The 24,014-nt window shown below is 51.8% G+C and overlaps 1 protein-coding gene across 1 annotated transcript in view; it reads left to right on the top strand.

Annotated features, from left to right (window-relative positions):
- Positions 1-411: 411 nt before the first annotated feature.
- Positions 412-24,014, top strand: part of LOC115459338 (tumor necrosis factor receptor superfamily member 21-like) — a gene marked incomplete at its 3' end in the record, with an annotated part of 36,334 nt that continues 12,731 nt past the window's right edge. The window contains exons 1-2 of the mRNA XM_030189180.1: positions 412-438; positions 4,303-4,939. Of these exons, the coding sequence (XP_030045040.1) occupies positions 412-438; positions 4,303-4,939 (664 nt within the window). The remainder of the gene's footprint in view (positions 439-4,302; positions 4,940-24,014) is intronic.

Raw genomic sequence — 24,014 nt, 5'->3', positions numbered from 1 at the left:
CATAGCAAAACCCTTGGTGTTCTCTGGAGGAGAGTCTGGCGGCTAGCCTTGCGTAGGGCCTCAGGGGCTTGTCCAAGGTGTTCCCCATGTAATGGTCATTCGGGTCCTGTTTTCCACAATGTACAGTGCACTTGACTCAGGCCTGCAGGTTGGGAGAACCATGGTCCACTTCTTTTCTCTAGTGCGGGGAGAAGGAGAAGCTCCGTTCCCTACATTGGATTCAGTGTCTGCAGTCACCTTGACTCTTCCCTTCCTGGTTGCTGGCGGCATTGCCTCGCAGAATCTGCTAGATGGGAAGCAGAATCAGACCTTGTAGCCCCTCTTGGAGGTGTTTGCATTAGGAGCTGCAGGCTTCTGTTGGTAGCCCTTTGTCTTTCCCGCTGTGGGCTGTCTTGGGTCGAGGGCTGTGGCATGAACCTGTTTGCACTGGCAGCAGCAGTCTGTTTCCCGGGGCAGTCCCTGGGCTGCCTGGTTGGAGGCACATTGTTTTGGCTGTCTGGTGGACGCTGTGTATGACATTCTTCGGGCTTCGGCCTAGGGTATGTCTTTGGCATTCATCACAAGCTGTCAGTTCTGCCTGCGGCCGTAGGCGGTGGTTGCCACCTCCAAGGCTTGCGTGGTCAGGTTTCCACTTTGGGGCACCTTTCTCTTTGGGTACACCCTTAGCGATTTTGGTTCAGGAACTCGGTGAGTTGGGCTCCTACGTTTGCCATGGGACGTTCCTCGTTCTTGGACTTCCCTGTGGGCTCGGCAAGTGCCCGGTTTCGTGTCAGCACTAAGGGTAGGCCTGGTCCTCGGAATTTTGGCCAGAGGGCTCGGTTTAAAGCCTGGCATTCTCCCTTCCGGGGGACGGGGAACCAGCAGGGCACTTGGGGTGAATGACTGCTGTCTCCCGGCCATCCTTGGGTGGCCTGGCTGGCTGGCCTGTCTGCGCCGAGATGGAGCCGCTTTTGGGCATTTCCGGGATGTGTGGACTACCTTCTTGGCTTAGGTGCTGGATTTTCGGGGTGCTGGCGTTCTCCCCTCTGGTAGCCCCTCTCTTCTTGCAGTCTTCTTGTCAGAGGGGACCTCTGTCTGTTCAGAGCGCTGTTTGGGTCGGTACTCCATCCTTTTTGGGATTCCCAGGAAGACGGGAACAGTGCAACCCATTCTGGATCTCAAGGGATCCACAGGTATCTGTTTTCAGATGGCGGCCCTGAGGTCTCTGATCGCCTCTGTTTGGGAGAGAAAGTTTCTCTCCGCTCTCGATCTCAGGGAGGCATACTTCTCTTTCCTGCTACGGGCTGTCTTGGCAGTTCATTCCTGTTCTGGATCCTGCCGGTTGGTTCCGTTGGACCGGAGGACCCTTTTTGAGGTCATGCTCATAGTGGCGGTCTTTCTGCAGAGACACAGGTTTTTGTGTTCTCCTGTACCTGGATGACTGCGGGTCTCTTCTTGGTTAGCCTGGGTAGAGACCCCTTCAGCGCTGGTTCACTCCCAGTTTTTTGTCTGGTTCGGGTGTTTAATTTCAACAGGAGCAGGCTGGCACCAGCACGCCAACTTTTATTCCCGATGAGCTTGAGTATTTCTTCAGAGGGACAACGCTTTATGTTAGCTTCCAAGTTTCTCGCTCCTGCTTTGTCACCAGCCACAGGCCTGGCATTTCATGCAGGTCTTTGGATCTATGGCAGTGGCCATGGAAGGGGTTCCTTCTCTCATGCGGCCGCTTTAGGGGGTCCTGCTCAGCTGCTGGTCTCAAGTTTCAGAGGGCGGCGGCATCTGGCTCTTTTGCTCTCTGGCTGTCAGTCAGTGCATGAGGGGGTTGCTGCTTCCCCAGTCGTTGACCCTGGGAAGGTCCTCCTCAAGCCTGCTTTGGGAGGTGGTGTCTATGGATACCAGCTTCTTGGGCTAGGGAGTGCCCTTTGCTGGGGTTCGTTGGTGCAGGGCTCTTGGTCTTCAAGGAGGGAATTGGCCTTCTATCCTCTGGAGCTGCGTGCAGTGAGCTGAGCTCTGGAGGCCTTTGCCCAACTGTTGGGAATGCCGCCGTTTTGGCCTTTCGGTCTTGCCTGCGGCGGTTGCCTTTTTTCGCCTTGCGGGGGGGGGGGGGGGGGGGGACTCCTAGCAGTCTGCTGGCAGGGGAGTCCAGCTTGTTAATGGATGGGGCAGTGAGACTTCAGTTGTTCCTTTAGCTGGTTTGCGGGGTCCCTCAATATGGAGACAGACTTGCTCAGTCAGTACGCTCTGGTTTCCAGCAAAGGGAGCGGTTGGTCGAGCTGTTTTCAGCTGGTGGCCTAGTCCTATGTCTAGGTTCCTCAGTGCTTCAGCCACCACAGGGCATAGGACTCTAGGGATCTATTCGCCCTGCGACTGTTGTGTCTGAGCGAGAGACCTCCGTATGCCTTCACCCGTGCCAATTTTAGGCCGGCTGTGGGGGAGAGTGGCAAACCTTTGGGGCAGGGTGATCCTGGTCTCCAGCCTGGCCATGGTTTCCATGGTATGCAGATCTCGTGAGGCTCCTGGTTAGGGAGCCATTGTGATTTTCCTCAGTGTTGAGGTCTTTCTGTTGGGGCCTAGTGGCCATGGAGGTTCCCTCCCCCCTTTCCTTTGGTCCTGCGGCCTGGCCCTGGAGAGGGCTCGGCTGAGGAAGAAAGGTTATTCACCTTCAGTGGTGGCTTCCCTGCTTCGGGCCAGGAAGTACTCTTCCTCATCGGAGTCTGCCAGAGTGTGTTTCTAAGTCTGGCATGCTGTGAGGTTTTGGGTCGCCGTTGTGTCCTCTCTGGGCCACTTTCTGGCTTTTTGGCAGGAGGGAAATTCATGGGGCTAGTGCTGCAAGGTCCAGTGGGGGTCCTGGCTTGCTTTTAGGGCTTCTTGCAGGAGTCTTAGCTGCTCCTTCTGGACTGAGTTCTTTTTCTGGTCATTCGGGTGCTTCAGCACTCCCCATTTGAGCCTGTTGCTAGGTGGCCCTCGTTCTGTGGCACCATGGCTTAATTGGCTAAAGCACTGTCTAGTTCTCTCTGTCCACGGTGTTCTTTGAGGTGTTTCTGTCAGCCTGTTGCTTCTCGCAACTTCAGTCTCTTTCTCTCTTGGACGGTCCCTTTATCCGTTTTTCAGAGGCAGGGGTCTCACTTGGGGCAGTACCATGCTTCTTGCCTTAGTGTTTGTTGGTCTTTCTTTTTCCGTAGTCAGGGGTCTGTTTTTTGGAAACTTTTGGTCTTAGCAGGGCGTTCTTGCATTTCACGGTTCCTGATGTTTTTCGTCATTCGTTTGGTCCTATTGGGCTATTTGGTAAACAGCAGGGGGGTCTCATGTTGCCCAAGGCTTTCATTGCCCAGTGGGTGAAGGTGGCTGTGGTCTTAGCCTGTATCCTGGAAGGTGCTTCAGGTTGAAGGCTCTCCTGGACGTGTGGCTACGTCTTGGATGGATGCTTCGTTGTCTTCTCTGATGGCTATCTGTAGGTCAGCGGCGTACGTTTTGCTGCATGCCTTCACTAAGTATGGTAGAATGGCTGGTGCCGCTTAGGCAGCAGCTACATTTGGGGTGTCGGTTGTGCTTTTGAACATCCCACTTGTCCTGGAATAGTGGGAATGAACGTAATGGAAGGAGAAATTAGGTCTTACCTGATAATTTTCTTTCCATTAGTTCTTTACACTATACCAGGAGCCCTCCCCTGGTGCGATGCCTTTGTTGGTGGCTCTATGAACTGTCTTTGTATCCTGTTTTCCAGGGGCCTTATCTTTGAATGGTTCTTGGGGCTGGATATGTTGATTGCTGACCATGCTCCTGATTGGGTGTGTTTTCTTCCTTGCTTGAGGATGGATACTGAGGAGCTGAGCTGCTAGCAGGGAGCTATGTAGTGGTGCTCGGTTCTGTATTCTCTGTCTCCACTTGCTGGTCAATGGACATAACTACCCACTTGTCCTGGAATGGTGTGAAGAACTAATGGAAAGAAAATTATCAGGTAAGACCTAATTTCTCCTTCTATTCTGTTCTATAGTTTACCCTCTTGTAAGATCAGTAAGCAATTTCTAGTTTTAGACATAAAAACAGCATGGTGAAAATATCTGTGTACATAACTTCAGTGGCTGGTGGTGTTATTTTCACTTAGGCATTGCCCACCACCAATAAAAACTAGATTTACATTGGGGGCAAAGAGTGCAACGTTTTTTAATTTTTATTTATTTATTTTTTTTGTAGCATTTGCAAATACCATGTATGTCTGTCTGTTTCAAGATACAGAAATTTTGTTCAAAATAGGACTATGTATGTATTAATTTTGTGTGTATATATGTTAACAAATTTAATTTTGTCTCCCTCTTGTTGTAGCTTCTTCTGTTACTTGTTGCTGCTGGGGCTCAGTCTGAGAAGGCTTCCCAAAATCTGCCCTCTGGCAAATATCATCACACTGACCGTGCCACCAATAAAGAGCTGCTGTGTGACAAATGCCCAGCAGGAACCCATGTGTCCAAGCACTGTATGGAGAGTGCCCTACGGGAATGCAGCCCTTGTCCATCTGGGACCTTCACAAAACATGAGAATGGGATAGAAAGGTGCCATACCTGCTTGGAACCCTGCCAAGAGCCGATGATTGAAAGAACACCTTGTACTGCCTTGTCTGATCGTGAGTGTACGTGTCCGCCTGGTACTTTCCTATCCAATGACACCTGCACCCCTCATTCTGTCTGCCAAGCTGGATGGGGGGTGAAGAAAAAAGGCAGTGAGACTGAGGACACCAGGTGTAAACCATGCTCACGTGGTACTTTCTCTGATGTGCCTTCTAGTATGGTTGGGTGCAAGAGTCACACGGACTGCTTGGGACAAGGACTGGAAATCATCAAGCCGGGAACAAAAAAGAGTGACAATGTATGTGGTGCCACACAATCTTTTTCTGGTACAGACACGGTTTCAACAGAACCATCTGAAGCACTTGGCGCCAGTGCTGCTTTAACCACTTCTCCCAAAGGTAATACATAGCATTCTCCAGGAGTCTGCATGGCTTACAAAGTGTTGACCAAGGAGGTTTAATTGACACAGAGGGAGAGTGCTTGGCCCATTATCTGGTCTGAAGCCAGTACGTAGAGCTTGCCACCATATTGAGTTGACTTGAACAATAGCAAATATTTATTATAAACTAGTAAATAAGGCCCGTTTCAGAGACAAATGAAACGGGCACTAGCAAGGTTTTCCTGGGAGTGTGTTTGCTTGAGAGAGTGTGTGTGAGAGTGACTGTGTGAGTGAGAGAGAGAGTGTGCGAGTGTGTGTGTGAGAGAGAGAGAGTGTGTCTGAGAGACAGAGTGTGTGTGTGTGTGAGGCACAGAATGTGTGCGATTGTGTATGTGAGACACAGTGACTGTGAGAGTGTGTTGCACACAGATACACTGTGTGTGAGAGAGAGTGTGTGTGTGCCAAAATGCAAGCTGTAGCGAAAAAGAGGGGAGTAGATGTAAATGAGCACTTCAGTGTATCACTTAAAAAAAGGTTGCAAGAAGAGTTAATTCTTGTACTTCAGAAGGGCTTCATTAGATTTTGCAGCTAAATGATTTTTCCCTCCTAGCTTGCTCATTTCCTGCCATGTTGGGCTCTCCTGTGCTTTGCAGTGCTGCAGTCATCCCTGCTGTGCTGAGAAAGAGTTAATGGAAATCGTGGCGGCCGCTTAGACACATATTCAGCGGAAGCAGACCCTCGTTTTCGCCCGTGGGCTGCTTTGTTGGGTATGGCTGCTGATCGGTGCGGGAGGGTAGGAGGCGCCCTCACTGGGAGTTATGGTAATAATGTTGAGAGAGAGTTGAGAGATCCAGGGTTATTGTCTGTCATCCGAGCTCCAGTGCCAAGGAAAGGGGGGGGAGGAGAGTAGCAACACATTGCATTAAACCTGTAACACGGCTCCGTCAGGCAGCTGGCATTTGCTGTTGTCTCTGCAGCCGCTCCTCCTCTCCCCTCTGACGTTGCTGTGCTCCTCCGGTGTTTCCTTCAGGGGCAGTGACGTGCAGGGGAGAGGAGGAGCGGCTGCAGAGACGACAGCCAATGCCATATGGCTGTCCGGAGCCGTGTTTCAGTTTTAAAATTTGTTTTTTGCTTTTTTGTTTTTGTACCGGCCGCTGCGTCTGCGGGTGGCGAGGGGGTTGATGTGCCGGAGGCGGGGGTAGGGGCTTGGGTGATGCACCAGGGGGAGGGGTTTGGTTGCTGCGCCGAGGGGGGGGGTAGGGGCTTGTGTGACGCTCCAACGCGGAGGAGCTTGGGTGTTGCGCCGGGGGGGGGGGGGGGGGTGGCTCTGTGAGGTGTTTCGTAGACAGGGAGGCTTTTCACAGCTTCAGTGACTGCTTGTTTTTTGCGCTTTGTCGCCGAGGGGGGGGAGTGCACTGACAGCTGATTGCTAGGCAGGGGGAGGAGTAGGGAAACACGCTCCGCGTGTTTCCCTACTCCTCCCCCTGCCTGGGTCGCAGTTTTGTTTGGTTCGTCTGTGCTGGCGATGTCATCCGATGCTTCATCCGAGGCACAGCCAATCAGCAGCGCGACACGGTCGGTGAGTGTCATTGCTCCGCCCTCGATGTCATCACGTTTGACGTGTGGGCGGGGCAGACACTCATGGAGGAAAATTGATCTCAGCCGCCTCACTTTTAGAACGTTGGGAAAGTGAGGCTTCATTAGAACGTTGGAGGTGCATTTTATATAGAGAGATCAGGGCTGCCTAAGTTGCTTGTCATGGACCAATAGTTTGCTTTGTTTTGAGTTTATCAAGATAATGGCTATGGCTTCAGCCTTGTTATGTGATGCCATCTCCTATCAATGAAACCTCCTTGGTGTTGGCTAATCCCGCTATTCATTGCTGTGGAAGCTACAGGCACTCAATGCTTGTGGGCTTGGATTAGGTTCATTTGTTCTTGGAAACCTTTGTGCCTACAGCAGTGCTTCTCAACCCAGTCCTTGGGGTACACCCAGACAGTTGGGTTTCAGGATATCTACGATGATATACATGAAATCTGTATAGCATCTCATGCATATTCATTGTGGATATTTTGAAAACCTGACTAGGCTGATAAACATTGGCCTATAGTAACTTTTTTGTGGATTCTTTGATTTATTTTATTTTTATTGGAATTTTTATAATGCCATACAACTTAACTCTAAAGACACTTATGCAATCATATTGGAGCTAATACACTGAATAACCTAAATCCCCCCCCTCCCCGCCCTTAGGCATCATGGTGGTGCTGAAAGCTGCGCTTTCGACTGTTCGTATGGTTGCCAAATCTTGTTAAAAGTCCCCAAATGGCCTCTTCTCAATGCAGTAAGTTTCGTCACTTGGTAGAGATAGTCCACCTTGTGCAATATAAGTTGCATTGGAGGTAGAATCCGCTGTTTGCACGCCCTTGCCAATGACAGCTTTGCGGCAGTAAAAAATTTTGGGTTGCAAATCTATGGTGAGAGATGCTAATCTCTGGAGGCTTAAAATGCAATAGACAATTCTCTGCTTTACATGGGTAATTTTGTTGCAAAGTTTGCTGAACCAGCCTGATCACTTGTTTCCAATAAGTCTGGGCCAGCGGGCACTCCCATTATATGTGTATGAAGGTACCACGAGATCCACAGTTACGCCAGCAGTCTGCTGATACCCCAGAAAACATTTGTTGCAGTCTATCAGGGGTGTAATACCACCAATATAGCATCTTGAAACCATTTTTGACCATATTTTGAGCTAGTGATGGCTTAAGCAAGAACCTATATCCCCTTCACCAGGTTTCCCTTAAATATGTACATTGTAATGCTACCTCCCATCGTTCAACATAGTATGATTGGGGATTATTATAGAGCAGTAGTGCTAAATATAGCCGAGATACGCTTCCTTTGCTCCCCCCCCCATCCTTAATGCCTTCTCTAATGTTGTTTCTGTTAGGTCCATTTCCTCCCGTGCCCATCTATAAATGTAATTTCTTAAACAGCTATAATAGAGATCACTTTCCTGCAACCAATATTCCTCTTGAAGATCTTCAAAATTAAGAAATCTCCCATTGACCTTCACCTGCCCAAGATTATATAAACCAGCTTTGGCCCACCTCTCATATATCAGTTCTGAGGATCCCAGCTGGAAACCCGGGGCCCTCTGGATGGCTGTCTGTAAATAATATTTTATCTCCAGAAAATTTTTTTTTCGTATACGGTACCATGTTGAGAGCAGGTGGCCCACCCCCAACGAAACTTTCCTAATTATGGCCAGCAAATCACTCCCCGTTAGCCACATAATATCTCCCAAAGATCTGGTTCCCGCCCAAGCTCACTCCTAATGTAGCCATTTCTTAGTGGTGAAGGGAGTCCAATCTGCTAATACTTTCAACTGCGCTGCTTGATAGTACAGATAGAAATTAGGAACTCCCATACCTCCTCTGTCATATGTCTGATACATCATGGCTCTCTGTACCCTAGGAGGTCGCTTCTTCCAGATGTAAGCAAACACCTTACGGTTGAGCTGAGAGAAGAAACTGTGTGGAATTGGTATCGGGAGCGCCAGGATAGATATACTAATTTAGGGAGCAACATCATTTTGATTGCATGAATACGCCCTGTCCATGATATGGTCAATCCCTCCCACCTATCTAATTCCACAAAAAGTTCTGTTACCTTCTGGGGATTATTGACTAAGAATAGGTCCTCCACCGTAGGTGTTGTGTATCCCCAAATATTTAATAGATTTAGCAGCCCATACAAATGGCAAGGCAGCTTTTAGCTGAGGTACTTCCCGTGAGGGAACCGTCAGATTATGAATTTCCGATTTAGTAATGTTGATCTTGAAACCTGATAGCTGACCATATTGAGTGATGGTTTCTATGGCCTGTTGTACAGAGGACTCCGGACGAGCCAAAGTCAGGAGCACATCATCGGCAAATAACATTATTTTATGTTCCTTTCTTTCCCTGACCAAGCCCCTAATTCCAGGATTCCCCCTAATCCTATTAGCAAGCGGTTCGATAGACAGAGCAAACAGTAAAGGTGAAACCGCACACCCCTGTCTGGTTCCCCTATGGAGCATCAAGGATTTAGTATATGTACCATTTAGCTTTAAAGTTGCTAATGGATTTGTATACAGCAGTCTAAGCCAGCCCATATATCTTCCCTCTATACCTACGTGTTTCAGGACTGAAAATAAGAAAGTCCAATTCACCCTATCGAAAGCTTTTTCAGCGTCGATCGAGAGTAATAGCGCTGGAACCTTATCATCTCGGTTTGTTGAATTATATGCAGCAGGCTTCTAATGTTATCATGAGTCTGCCAACCTGCTATGAAGCCTGTCTGGTCCTCATGTATCAGCCTAGGCAGCACCATCTGGAGTCTGCGTGCTAAAATCTTTGCTAAGATTTTATAATCTGTATTTAATAGGGAGATTGGTCTGTAGGAAAAACACTGCTGAAGATCCTTCCCCAGCTTCAACAACAAAGTGACTGCTGCCAGTCTCCAAGAGTGTGGCAATTCCTGTATATTGTCAAAAGATGTAAACACTCTGTGTCACGTCTGTGGTCGTGACCCCCCCACAGTCTCTACCTGATTTCTAGGGATCAGCTTCTGAGCTGGCTTCTGCCTATCCTTTCTGGGAAGATCTGTTTCGGTTTCCTATTTCTGGCCGCCGTCATCTGGGTTGGATCAATGGCGGCAGCCATCTTGGATGGCTCAATAGTCATAGCGATCTTGGATAGCTCAAGGGGTACAGCCATCTTGGATAGATCATATCATAGGAAGCCATCTTGGAGTAACGAGGACAGGAAGGAAGCCCTTATTTGGTCCTTAGAGATCTCCTGTGGGAACAGCCTCCATTGTTGCTGCACCTCAGGTGTGGATGGGCTTTATTAATCACCTAGAGACTGCAGTCAGTTGCCTTTGCATTGCATCTTAGGCCCTGGTATGTGGGTGCTGGTGCACTTCTGCCTGAGAGACTTTGTCTGATTCCTGATTCTGTGTTTGCTGGTTTCTTGCCTTTTGAACCCTGCCTGTTACTGGACTATTCTTCTGCTTGCCGCCTGCCTAGACCCGGAGTGTTACTGGACTATTCTTCTGCTTGCCGCCTGCCTAGACCCGGAGTGTTACTGGACTATTCTTTTGCTTGCCGCCTGCCTTTTGAACCTTTGCCTGGACCTGGACTTTGTTTTGCTTGCCGCCTGCCTTTTGAACCTTTGCCTGGACCTGGACTTCGTTTTGCTTGCCGCCTGCTTTTGAACCTTTGCCTGGACCTGTCTTCTGCTTGCTGGCTGACTGCCAGAGACCTAGCTTGGATTTACCGGTATGTCTGTTCTGCCTTGCTTCTGGTGTGGGGTGGTTTTGCCTGCCACTGCTGCTCCTCAGCAGTGGCCCAAGGGCTCACAAACCCAGGTTCCTGCTGTGAAAACGTGACACTCAGCAGTATAGGGGCCACCCGCTTAGCAAACAGTTTGTAAAACCTAGTGGGAAAACCATCTGGACCTGGAGCCTTATTCTGAGGGAGGTCTGAAATTGCCCATTCAACATCGTCTAACATAGTAACATAGTAGATGACGGCAGAAAAAGACCTGCACGGTCCATCCAGTCTGCCCAAGAAGATACATTCATATGTGCTACTTTTTTATTTGTACTGTCCTCTTCAGGGCACAGACTGTATAAGTCTGGCCAGCCCTATCCCCGCCTCCCAACCACCAACCCCGCCTCCCACCACCAGCTCTGGCACAGACTGTATAAGTCTGCCCAGCACTATCCTCGCCTCCCAACTACCAGTCCCGCCTCCCACCACCAGCTCTGGCACAGAGCGTATAAGTCTGCCCAGCACTAGCCCCACCTCCCAACCACCAGCTCTGCCACCCATTCTAGGCTAAGCTCCTGAGGATCCCTTCCTTCTGCACAGGATTCCTTTATGTTTATCCCACGCATGTTTGAATTCTGTTACCGTTTTCATCTCCACCACCTCCCGCGGGAGGGCATTCCAAGCAACCACCACTCTCTCCGTGAAAAAATACTTCCTGACATTCTTCTTGAGTGTGCCCCCCTTCAATCTCATTTCATGCCCTCTCGTTCTACCGCCTTCCCATCTCATCATCTAGTGTGATGGGTGTTGATAACATAGCCGTTTCTTCTACTACTACTACTACTACTACTATTTAGCATTTCTATAGCGCTACAAGGCGTACGCAGCACTGCACAAACATAGAAGAAAGACAGCCCCTGCTCAAAGAGCTTACATTCTAATAGACAAAAAATAAAGTAATCAAATCAATTAATATGTACAGAAAGGAGGAGAGGAGGGTAGGTGGAGGCGAGTGGTTACGAGTCAAAAGCAATGTTAAAGAGGTGGGCTTTCAGTCTAAATTTAAAGGTGGCCAAGGATGGGGCTCAGGAAGTTTATTCCAGGCGTAGGGTGCAGCGAGACAGAAGGCGCAAAGTCTGGAGTTGGCAGTAGTGGAGAAGGGAACAGATAAGAAGGATTTATCCATGGAGCGGAGTGCACGGGAAGGGGTGTGGAGAGATACTGGGGAGCAGCAGAGTGAGTACATTTATAGGTTAGTAGAAGAAGTTTGAACAGGATGCGAAAACAGATAGGGAGCCAGTGAAGCGACTTGAGGAGAGGGGTAGTATGAGTAGAGCGACCCTGGCGGAAGACGAGATGGGCAGCAGAGTTTTGAACCGATTGGAGAGGGGAGAGGTGACTAAGTGGGAGGCCAGCAAGAAGCAGATAGCTGCGGGAGGCTAGCCTCATAAAGATAGGATTCTTTGTCAGATACCGATGGTACTACCTCAGGTGTATAAAGCTCTGTGTAGTAGAAAGCCTGCTGTATTTGCTCTGTCTGAGTGCACTGTATCCCTGAGTTATTTTTGATAGTAAAAATATGATTTTGCTGGGCTTGCTTCTTTAATTTACACACTAACAACCTACTAGCTTTATCTCCAAATTCAAAGTGTTCTTGCTGTACCCTTTGCAGCTGAGAAGATATCTCCGCCATTTGAATCTCATTAAGCTTTAATCTAAGCTGATGCAATATTTCCGCTCTCTGGAGATCAGAGGGGTCTGCTTTGTGCAGTGGTTCCAACTGAGCTATATTGCTTCTAATGTCTTGTTCTTGAGCCTCCTGTGTTTTAGTAAGGTGTGCCTGTAATGCTATAGATTTCCCCGAAGGACTGCTTTCAGACCCTCCCATAGTATAGTAGGCTGTATCTCATCCACATCATTAAAATCTTTCCATAATATATTTTTCCACAGTGGACACATTCTGGGGATCTTGTAGTATAGATTCATTGAGCCACCAGTATCTAGGGCCCTTGGGGATACTTGTTACTCCCAACATCAATACCACCGGGGAGTGATCCAACCACGACCAGGACTCGATAGTTGTCGCATGCAGGTTATGCACTATAGCCCCATCTCCCAGCCATAGGTTTAACCTGGAGTATGTATTATACTTAGGAGAGAAATAAGTATAATCCCTTTCCTGCCCATGACTCCCTCGCCATAGGTCAACCAACCCCCAGCGCGCCAAAAAGTTTTTAAATAAAACTCTCGCTTGGCATAATCTACCTGCCTCTTTGAGTTGTCTAATGACGGATCTATTGCGAGATTGAAGTCCCCCCCCCCCCCCCCCTCTATAATCAGTTGTCCCTGCGAGTGACATTGCAACACCCTCTCTACTTCTGCTATAAAGGACCCCTGTCCTTCATTAGGTGCATAGATTGACATCATAGTATATTGTGCATTATACATGGAGGCCGTAATTACAAGTTATCTGCCTTCTTTATCAGACACTGTATTATGTATGTGCCACAGGTGGCTACTCGAAAAAGCTATGAGCAACCCTTTGTTTTTCAATTAGTTGTATTAGAGGCAAATACTATAGGATAACGCTAATTTGACTAATTTTTCATGCTGTGGCTTCAAATGGGTCTCCTGAATAAACATCACCTCTGCCTTTAAACGCAACATTTCTTTAAACATTAGCTTACGTTTCATGGGTGATTTGAGACCAAGGACACTTAAGCATATTCACTGGACCCCCATTTTCAGCTATCCTATTCAGCCACCACCAGATGCCATTTTGTTTCCCCCACCCCCTTCCATTCCCCTCCCCAATCCTTCCCCAATACCAACCGTAGCATGCCATTTTACCCAATCGTGACATGGCTACTCGAGAAGGAAGTATGTCCTCGAGCAATCTTCCAGTCCATTATCAATAGTCCTCCACACTTGCCAGCATTCCACTCCTGTGAGGATCCTGCCCATTCATGTAGCAGGGCATTTTCTCAAGTGCTATGAACCTCAGCTGGGCCCCGGTGGCAATATGGCTTGTCTTCCCGAAATCTGCCTCCTAAGACGGCCTTTCCCCTGGGACACTCGGTGCCATTTCAGCCTATCTTGCTTCTTACTACCAGGTTGCTATTGCTTCCCTGGTGGGTCATTCCGATCACCAGTTGATAAAAATTCTTGTGCTTCATCCAGCGAGACCACTCTGTGTTGTTTGCCCTCTTTCTAAAACACTAGAGCAAAAGGATGCTGCCATTTATACTGGATCCCCTCCTCTCTTAAGCGGCCAGTTAAAGGGCGCAATTCGCTCCATTGCTTGAGTGTAGTTCACCGGGAGTTGAGCCCCCAGCTGCAGGCGGCCAATGGGACTTCTGGAACCGCAGGGGTTGGCGGACTGGCCAGTAAGCGAGGGTAGTCAGGAACAAGCAGTGGTCAGGACTGGCAGTAAGCGAGGGTAGTCAGGAACAAGCAGTGGTCAGGACTGGCAGCAAGCGAGGATAGTCAGGAACAAGCAGTGGTCAGGGCTGGCAGCAAATGAGGATAGTCAGGAACAAGCAGTGGTCAGATGAATCAGGCTAAGCAGAAACGACGTCTGGCGACAGCACACGGAAGCTTCAATCCTCTGTGACGAGAAACCAAAGCAAGGGTCATGTAAAATGCTGCTCCTTAAATAGCCCTTCCCATCAGGGCGCCGAGAGTCAGCTGGGAAGTGCAGGACCCCCGGCGATGTCCTCAGAGGATTCCCCCTGATAGGCGCAGCGTCAGCTTGGGGGCGGAGCCCCTCGCTCCAACCTACCAATCAGGAACTCCCCAGGCGCTGCCTCGTTTCCCGGGCTCCGCATCCGGAAGAGACGCCGGCTCCCGAACGCCGGCGCCATGTTCTTGGGCTATTTGACACGGCCCTAATGGCCGGCGATCAGAAACTGCGAGGTCAGGATGGCCGGCGATCTGGTGAGGTAACTGAACAGGCCGGCCAATGGCGTGAGGAAAGGCGGCCAACTCTGAAGCGGGGCCTCTGTGGGAGCAGCGCTGTCCAGGCGAGGGACGCGACAATAGGATAGCTATCCCACTGGATAGGACTAGCTGCCCTTGCTTTATGCATCACTGCTTCTTTCATTTTAAGTTCGGCAAAGCAGGCCACAATATCTTTTGGCACATTTGATTTCCTCGCACCTAAGGCTCGATGGGCACGCTCAATCTGAACTGAGGCCGGTGCACAAGGCTTGGGTGGATTGGAGAGCAAGTGAGCCGCAAGGCTGTGGATTACTTCTTCGCAGTCAGAATATTCGGGTATCTCCGGCAGCCCACGGACCCGTATGTTGGAGCGATGGCTCCGATTTTCTAGGTCTTCCACTTTATCTAGAAGATATCTAGTTTCATTTTTTTTTGGTCCTGTAATTTCCATTCCAGCATAGTTGGAGACTCAGCATGATCTTCTAGGCCCACTTCCGTTTCAGCCACACGGTTACCCAGCTCAGCTATTTCTCCTCTAAGGTCAGTTCCCAGCGCCACCAACTCGTGGCGCATTGCCTTTAAATCTGACCTTATTTCTTCGCGCCAACTGCATAGTGTGGGCCACGCTTCATGTTGTGATTCCATTGTCTCTCCATTCACATTAGGGCCCGCCAGCTCCTGCATGAGCTGTAGGTGTTCCCCCTCTCGGTGCCATGTTCCTCAGGATGCGTTACAGGAGACATTGCCTTCCGTTGAAATGCATATGCTTGTAAATCGAGTTTCCCTATCATCAAGCCGATCAATCCATAGACTGGTGGGTTGTGTCCATCTACCAGCAGATGGAGATAGAGAGCAATCTTTTGCCTCCCTATATGTGGTCATGTGCTGCCGGAAATTCCCCAGCATGTTCTCTATCTCAGCAGGTGTGTGGTCACACAGCAGCAGCTCTGGCTAGGTCTCCAAGCCTAATTGTTTAGGTTTTGTTGAGTACTTGGGGTTGAGGGCTCTTCGTGAGCAAGTGCAAACCTGGTGGTGCCAGGTCCCTCCTTTTCTCCTCCCTCCCACTGGCTCCGTTGAAAAAAAAAAAAAGTTTTTAAAACGTTCAAAAAGGACGTCCATGTGCAGCTGCTCACTGGAACAAGTCGTCGCTGCTCGGAGCAAGAAGCAGGTAATTTTTACCTTTTACTAGCGGGCAGGGGGTTCCCCGAATGGTCTCCACGTAGCTATGGCCTTGGATGGCAAGGGCGCAAAAAGACGCTCCCTGGAACGCGTTCGCGCGCCTAGCGGGGAAGCGGGGGGCTCGAAGTTAGAGTCGCCCTTTTTGGGCGGCCTTTCGGAGCTGGGAGAGTTCACCGGTTTTTCCTCCGGCGCGGCTGGCCGCCCTCCCGGTCGTGACCGGCCACACGGCTCGGTCGGCTTCTTCTTGGGCCGCCCTCGAGATGGGAGACGTTAACAGCTTGGTTGCCCTTGAATCGGGCAACAGTAAGAAGTCGGCGAAATTAAAACGCCCTTCTTCCCGCACGGCTCCTTCTCGGAGTTTCGCGCCGGAGGCCATTTTGGACGTGCAACACACCTCTCCCCCGCTGCTGGGAGCGCAGATGGAGGGCGCCTCTAGGGCCGCGGCACAGGCTGCAGAAATGCACAGACTGGGGGGTTTCTCCTCTGAGTTCATTTTGCTGCTGCATCAGGCCTTTCTTATGCAGAACACTGCCCCTGCTCACGTCTCTGATCGGGGTGATGAGGCCTCTATGCTTAAGCGCCCTAGGGTGGATCTTCCACCCTCGGGGGTCTCCTCTGATGTGGATGACGGCAGCGTGTCTGAGTTCTCCCAGAGATCCTTAGTGGAATCTGTGGAGGAGACTGATCCTCACTCGGATGGAGCGGACGACCCCTCTGCAGCGCGGCTTTTTCGCTCAGAGGATTTGCCCAACCTGCTTGTGCAGGCCATGAGCATTTTGAAGATTGCCTCTCCGGAGGAAGGCTCTCTCTCTCAGCCTCTACTGGCTCCGCCATTATGCTGGGAACGAAGCGCCTGCCTAGAACCTTTCACGTTTATGAAGCCATGCAGACCTTTAATTTCAGTGCAATGGGATGCCCCTGAGGCGAGCCTGAAAGTAGCCAGGGCTGTGTCCCGTCTGTACCCCTTACCTGAGGGGGAACGGGAAGCCTTTGTCTGGCCCACGGTAGACTCCTTAATCACTGCCGTGACTAAGAAAACGGCGCTGCCGGTGGAAGGTGGCACTGCCCTGAAGGACGCTCAGGACAGGAGAATGGAGGCGGCCTTAAAGTCGTCCGTTGAGGCGGCCGCTCCGAGTTTGCAAGCCTCGGTTTGCGGCTCCTACGTGGCTAGGGCGTGTCTGACTGTTTTGAAGCGGGCTTCCCCCTCGGACCCTTCCTGGAGGGCGGAATGGCCACCCTGGAGTTGGGTTTGGCCACTTGGCAGACTTTGCTGTATGATGTTTTGAGAGCCTCGGCCAAGGGTATGGCTCAGACAGTCTCTGTGCGGCAGTGGCTCTGGCTTAAGCATTGGTCTGCTGACCATGCCTCTAAATCTCACCTAGCCAAGCTGCCTTTTAAGGGCAAGCTGCTCTTTGGGGACGAGCTGGACAAGATCGTGATGGAGCTGGGCATATCCAAGGGCAAGAGGTTGCCGGAGGTCAGGACTCGGGCCGGCAGTGCTCGTCCTGGTTCCTCTAAGGGCCAATTCCAGGAAGCCCGTCTGTATCACCTGGGCAAGTCGGCCTCCTCTGCCTCCGCTTCCTTCAAACGGAACTTCTCCCCCAAGCAGCATTCCTTTCATAGGGACCGCCGTCCAGGAGGTTCATCCTCCGGCCCGCCCACAGGGTCGCGTACCCAATGACGGGGACCTGGTCCATGGCCCAGTGCAGATAGGAGGAAGGTTGTCCTCGTTTCTGGGCAAGTGGACCAGGGTAACTTCAGATGCTTGGGTTCTGGAAGTCATCAGAGACGGCTACAAGCTAGAGTTCTGCCGACCCCTAAGAGACGGGTTTGTAAACTCTCCTTGCAAGTCTCAGGTCAAAGCACTGCCGTGCAGCAGACCTTGAACAACCTGATCCGCCTGGGCGCGGTGGTCCCGGTGCCAGTAGATCAGCTTGGCAAGGGGCGCTACTCCATTTACTTTGTGGTGCCAAAGAAAGAAGGTTCTACTCGGCCTATTCTCGACCTCAAGGGAGTCTACTACTACTACTACTACTTGACATTTATAGAGCGCTACTAGTGTTACGCAGCACTGTACATAATAACGAAGAAGAACGGTCCCTGCTCAAAGGAGCTTACAATCTAAAGAACAAATGTCAAGCTGGGGTAGTCTAGATTTCCTGGGTAGAGGTGTAGAGGTTAGGTGCCGTTCAAAGCGACATTGAAGAGGTGGGCTTTAAGCAGAGATTTGAAGATGGGCAGGGAGGGGGCTTGGCGTATGTGCACGGGGAGTTTGTTCCACGCGTGGGGTGAGGTAAGGCAGAAAGGGCAGAGCCTGGAGTTGGCGGTGGTGAAGAAGGGTACTGAAAGGAGGGATTTGTCTTGAGAGCGGAGGTTACGGGTAGGAACGTAAGGGGAGATGAGGGTTGAGAGGTAAGGAGGGGCTGCAGATCGAGTACATTTGTAGGTGAGTAGCAGAAGCTTGAATTGAATGCGGAATTTGATCGGAAGCCAGTGAAGCGACCTGAGGAGAGGGGTGACATGAGTGTATCGGTTCAGGCGGAAGATAAGACGTGCAGCAGAGTTCTGAACGGATTGAAGGGGGGATAGGTGGCTAAGTGGGAGACCAGTGAGGAGTAGGTTGCAGTAGTCAAGGCGAGAGGTAACGAGAGAGTGGATGAGAGTACGGGTGGTGTGCTCAGAGAGGAAAGGGCGGATTTTGCTAATGTTATAGAGGAGGAAGCGACAGGTCTTGGCTATCTGCTGGATATGCGCAGAGAAGGAGAGGGAGGAGTCGAAGATGACACCGAGGTTGCGGGCAGATGAGACGGGGACGATGAGGGTGTTATCATCCGAAATAGAGAGTGGAGGTAGAGGAGAAGTGGGTGTGGGTGGGAAGACAAGAAGTTCGGTCTTGGCCATGTTCAGTTTCAGGTGGCGGTTGGACATCCAGGCAGCAATGTCGGATAAGCAGGCTGATACTTTGGCCTGGGTTTCCGCAGTGGTGTCGGGTGTGGAGAGATAGAGCTGGGTGTCGTCAGCATAAAGATGATACTGGAAGCCATGAGACGAGATCAAGGAGCCCAGGGAAGAGGTGTAAATAGAGAAAAGAAGGGGTCCAAGGACGGAACCCTGAGGGACTCCAACAGAGAGCAGGATAGGGGTGGAGGAAGAACCATGAGAGTGTACTCTGAAGGTACGATGGGAGAGAGAAGAGGAGAACCAGGAGAGGACAGAGCCCTGGAACCCAATAGAGGACAGTGTGTCAAGAAGTAAGTTGTGATTGACGGTGTCAAAAGCGGCGAATAGGTCAAGGAGAATGAGGATGGAAGTAATGACCTTTGGATTTGGCGAGGAACAGGTCATTACAGACTTTGGATAGTGCCGTTTCTGTCGAGTGAAGTGGGTGAAAGCCAGATTGAAGCGGATCGAGGATGGTATGAGAGGCGAGAAAATCAATGCAACGGCTGTGAACGGTGCGGCGCGTTCAAGTATTTTGGAGAGGAAGGGTAGGAGGGAGATGGGGCGGTATTTGGAGGGACTGGTAGGGTCAAGTGAGGGTTTTTTGAGGAGAGGTGTGACAACAGCATGCTTGAAAGTGTCAGGGACAGTTGCGGTGGAGAGAGAGAGGTTGAGGATATGACAGATGGGGGGGGGGGGGTGATAGTAGGAGAGATGGTGATAAGTAGGTTGGTGGGGATGGGGTCTGAGGAACAGGTGGTAGATTTCGAGGAGGAGAGAAGATGGGCGGTTTCCTCTTCGGTGATATCAGGAAAAGAGGAGAAGGAGGCCTGGGTTGATTGGTTGAGGGAGTGGGTGATAGGAGGAGGAGAAGGTTTAGTGGTGAATTAGAGGTTGATCTTCTGGACCTTGTCGTGGAAGTAGTCAGCCAGTGATTGAGGAGAGAGTGGGGGTGGGGGGGGTGGGAGCGGAGGGCACTTTGAGGAGGGAGTTGAGGGTGGCGAAGAGACGACGAGGGTTAGAGCTGAGGGAATTAGTCAAATGAGTGTAGTAATCCTGTTTGGCGAGGAATAGGGAGGACTGGAAGGAGGATAGCATGAATTTGTAGTGAATGAAGTCAGTATGGGTGCGAGATTTCCTCCATAGGCGTTCAGCTGATCGGGAGCAGGAGCGAAGGTAACGGGTGCAGGGGTTAAGCCAGGGCTGGGGATTAGTGCGCCTTGTGGGACAGGAAACAGATGGTGCAAGGGTGTCTAGGGCGGAGGAGAGAGTGGCATTGTAATTGGAAACAGCCTTGTCAACAGACTCAGAAGACGTGATGGATGGGAGGAGAGCAGAGATAGTAGCGGATAAGGTGGGGGGGGGGGGGGTTAACAGCCTGGAGATTCCTGGAGGTAGTAGTTAGTGATGGGCGGGACTTAGGAGGAGGGTGATGAAGTGTGAATGTGATCAGGTGATGGTCAGAGATGGGAAGAGCAGAGACGCAGTGATTAGAGGGCGAGCAGGTAGAAGAGAGGACGAGATCAAGACAGTGACCAGATTTGTGAGTAGGGGTGGTGGAGCTCAGTTGGAGGTTGAAGGAGGAGGTTAGGGTGAGGAATTGAGAAGTGTATGAGTCGGATGGGTTATCAGTGTTTATGTTGAAGTCACCAAGAATGAGGGATGGGGAAGAGGGCTCAAGAAAAACGGAGAGCCAGGCATCGAAGTCAGTCAGAAGGAAGGGAGGGACTTATCAGGGGGGCGGTAGATGACTGCAACTCGGAGTGGCAGCGGGTAGAATAGACGGATGGAATGGACGTCAAAGGATGAGAAGCAGTGAGACTGTGGTAAGATGAGGGGTTGAAAACTACAGGAGGGCGAAAGTAGTAGGCCAACGCCGCCACCGCGGCTGGCTGTGCGGGGCGAATGGGAGAAAAGGTAGCCTCCGTGGCAGAGGGCTGCGACTGAGGCAGAGTCGTTGGGGGTGAGCCAGGTTTTGGTTAGGGCGAGCAGATGGAGGGAATGGGAGATGAAGAGATCATGGGTGAAGGTAAGTTTGTTGCAGATTGAGTGGGCATTCCACAGGGCACACAAGAAGGGGAGGGAGGAGGGGAATGGAGATGAGATTGGAGATATCGCGGGAACGTTTGCATAGATGAGACGAGGACGAGGACATGTGTGGTGGACCTGGGTTGGGATTGATGTCTCCCGCAGAAAGCAGGAGAAGGAGCAAGAGTGAGCGGAGAAGGGTGTAGGGGAGGTAGGGCGCCGAAGGCGGGATGCGCTGAGGAGGAATGGGGAAGGGTTCATGGCAGGAAGGAGGTGTTGGAGGTTGAGAGCTAAGAAGGAGGAGGAGGACAGAAGGGATGGTGAGGTGGTGGGAGATGGGGGTAGGTAGGGTATTGAAGTAGTGAGCAGGACGGGGGGGATGGGTAGTGGGTTTGTGTGTAATACAGCGGAGGAAGGGGGAAGAGATTAGGGAGGGATAGGGCGAGGAATAGAATGTGAATGGGGGCCATAGGTAGTGAGAGAGGTAGGGAGTGAGTGAGCAGGCAAGTTGGACAAGCTGGATCAGGTGGGCTGGGATAAGTTCGATCAAACGGGCAGGAACAGCTGGGGCAGGCAGCAGGCAGGGAGAAGCTGATCAGGTGGGCTGGAACAAGCTGGTTGTAGATGGACTGGAACGAGCAAGATAAGCTGGATCAGGTGGGGTGGAGCAAGCTGGTGCAGATGGACTGGAAGCTGGATCAGGCGGGCTGGAGCAAGCTGGTGCCGATGGACTGGAACGAGCAAGGGGAAGCTGGAGAAGCTGGATCAGGCTGACTGGAGCGAGCAGGATTAGGCGGGCTGGAACAGCAGGAGCAGATGGCTGGAACAGCAGGAGCAGATGACTGGAGGAAGCTGGATTAGGTGAGCTGGAACGGCAGGAGCAGGAAGAGCTGGATCCGACGGAGGCTGGAGGAGATGAACTGGGATGAGCAGGAAGAGCTGGATCTGACGGAGGCTGGAGCAGATGGACTGGGACGAGCAGGGGGAGCTGGAACAGGTGGGCTGGAGTAAGCTGGATTAGGCGGGCTGGAACAGCTGGAGAAGCTGGAACGAGCAGGGAGAAGCTGGATCAGGCTGGATCAGAAAGCAAGGAGGCTGGAGCGGGCGGACTGGAACAAGCTGGAACAAGCAGAAGACAGCGGAGCAGTAGGGTTGGGACACGCTGGAACAGATGGACTGGAACAAGCTGGAACAGATGGACTGGAACAAGCTGGGACAAGCCGAAACGAGCTGGAACAGACTGGGACTGGCTGGACAGATGGACTGGAACAAGCTGGAACAGATAAGCTGGACGAGTTGGAGCAGAAGACAGCGGAGCAGCAGGACCAGAGCAAGCCGGAACAGACAGATTGAGAGAAGCAGGAGAAGAAGTCAATCGGGCCTTGAAAGTTCGGCACTTCCGGATGGAGACCCTCCGCTCCGTAATAGCTGCGGTGAAAAAGGGAGACTTCCTGGCCTCCCTGGACATCAAGGAAGCTTACCTACATATTCCCATCTGGCCGCCTCATCATCGCTTTCTGCGCTTTGCAGTGCTGGGCCGACACTTCCAGTTCAGAGTCCTCCTGTTCGGGTTGGCTATGGCTCCGCGGACCTTCTCCAAAGTAATGGTGGTCATCGCGGCCTACCTCCGCAAGGAGGGAGTGCAAGTCCATCCCTATCTGGACGACTGGCTGATTCGAGCCCCTTCCTATGCGGAGTGCGGGAGAGCTACAGACAGGGTCATTGCTCTTCTGAGCTCCCTGGGATGGGTCATCAACTGGGAGAAAAGCCAGCTGCGCCTGACTCAGTCCCTGGAGTATCTGGGAGTTCGATTTGACACCCAAGTAAGCAGAGTGTTCCTGCCGGACAACCGGAGCGTCAAGCTTCGGGCCCAGGTGGACCAGTTCCTAGCCTCCTCTACTCTTCGGGCTTGGGACTATGTGCAGCTGTTGGGCTCCATGTCGGCCACGATGGAGGTAGTGCCCTGGGCCAGGGCTCATATGAGACCACTACAGCACTCTGTTCTGCGGCGGTGGACTCCAGTCTCGGAGGACTACGCAGTACGCCTTCCTTTGCATCCAGCGGTGCGAAAGGCGCTGAGCTGGTGGCTGAGGCCAGGCAAGCTGTCCGCAGGAAAGCCTCTTACGACCCCGGAGTGGGTTGTCGTCACGACGGACGCCTGCTTGATGGGCTGGGACGGACAGCGCAGGGGCTCTGGTCCCCTGCAGAGACAAAATGGTCCATCAACCTCCTGGAACTCCGAGCCATTCGGTTGGCGCTTCTAGAGTTTCTCCCGGCACTGGTGCTGAGGCCTGTACGGGTCCTGTCGGACAATGCCACGGCTGTGGCCTATGTCAATCGCCAGGGAGGTACCAGGAGCGCCCCTCTAGCCAAGGAGGCCATGAAGCTATGCCTGTGGGCGGAAGCGAATCTGGAACAGCTGTCGGCGGCCCACATTGCGGGAGTCATGAACGTCAAGGCAGACTCTCAGTCGCCATATCTTGGATCCTGGAGAGTGGCAACTGTCTGCTCAGGCGTTCTTGGACATCCCGAAACGCTGGGGCCGGCCGAGCCTGGATCTGATGGCGTCCTCGGCCAATTGCCAAGTGCTGCGTTTTTTCAGCAGAGGACGGGACCCTCGATCTCTGGGAGTCGATGCTCTTCTCCAGCAGTTGCTGGCACAGGAGCTTCTCTACGTGTTCCCGCCCTGGCCCATGATGGGCAGCGTGCTAGGCCGGGTGGCAAAGCATCCGGGCCGGGTGATCCTGGTGGGTCCGGATTGGCCCAGACGTCCCTGGTATGCGGACTTGATCAGGCTCTCAGTGGATGGACCTCTGCGGCTGCCAGCGGAGCAGGGCCTCTTACATCAGGGTCCTGTGGTGATGGAGGATCCCTCCCCCTTTGGTCGTACGGCCTGGCTCTTGAGCGGAAGCGGCTGAGGAAGAAGGGCTTCTCAGACAAGGTCATCGCCACTATGCTGAGAGCGAGGAAGCGCTCTACTTCTACCACTTACACCAGGGTTTGGCGTACCTTTGCGTCGTGGTACGAGGCGGGCTCTGTATCGCCCTTCACTGCTCCAATATCTTCAGTGTTGGCGTTCCTGCAAGAGGGGCTGGAGAAAGGCCTGTTGCTCAGTTCGCTGAAAGTCCAGGTGGCGGCTCTAGCTTGCTTCAGGAGTCGCCTGAAGGGGGCTTCCCTTGCTTCACCGCCCCCCTCTGCACTCGATAGTGCCTACGTGGAATCTCAATCTGGTGCTACGGACCTTGCTGAAGCCGCCCTTCGAGCCCTTGCCAAGGGCATCGCTGAAGGATCTGAGATTGAAAGTGGTCTTCCTGGTGGCTATCACATCAGCCAGAAGAGTTTCCGAGCTCCAGGCGCTCTCGTGTAGAGAGCCGTTCCTGCGATTCACTGAAGCAGGAGTATCGATTCACCCAGTGCCTTCCTTCCTGCCCAAGATTGTTTCTCGATTCCATGTGAATCAGCAGCTTTACCTACCCTCCTTTCGTAGGGAGGATTACCCAGAGGAGTACCCTGCGCTCAAATACCTGGATGTTAGACGAGTCATCATCAGATACTTGGAAGTGACCAATGATTTCCGGAAGTCGGATCACCTGTTCTTGCTGTTCGCAGGCCCTTGTAAGGGTCTGCAGGCATCTAAGCCTACGGGGGCACATTGGGTCAAGGAGATGATCGCGGCAGCTTATGTGGCGGC

Source organism: Microcaecilia unicolor, unplaced genomic scaffold (assembly GCF_901765095.1).
Source record: "Microcaecilia unicolor unplaced genomic scaffold, aMicUni1.1, whole genome shotgun sequence".
Taxonomy (NCBI): domain Eukaryota; kingdom Metazoa; phylum Chordata; class Amphibia; order Gymnophiona; family Siphonopidae; genus Microcaecilia; species Microcaecilia unicolor.
Note: the sequence above shows the minus strand (reverse complement) of the source record. Positions and strands in the feature narration are given on the sequence as shown.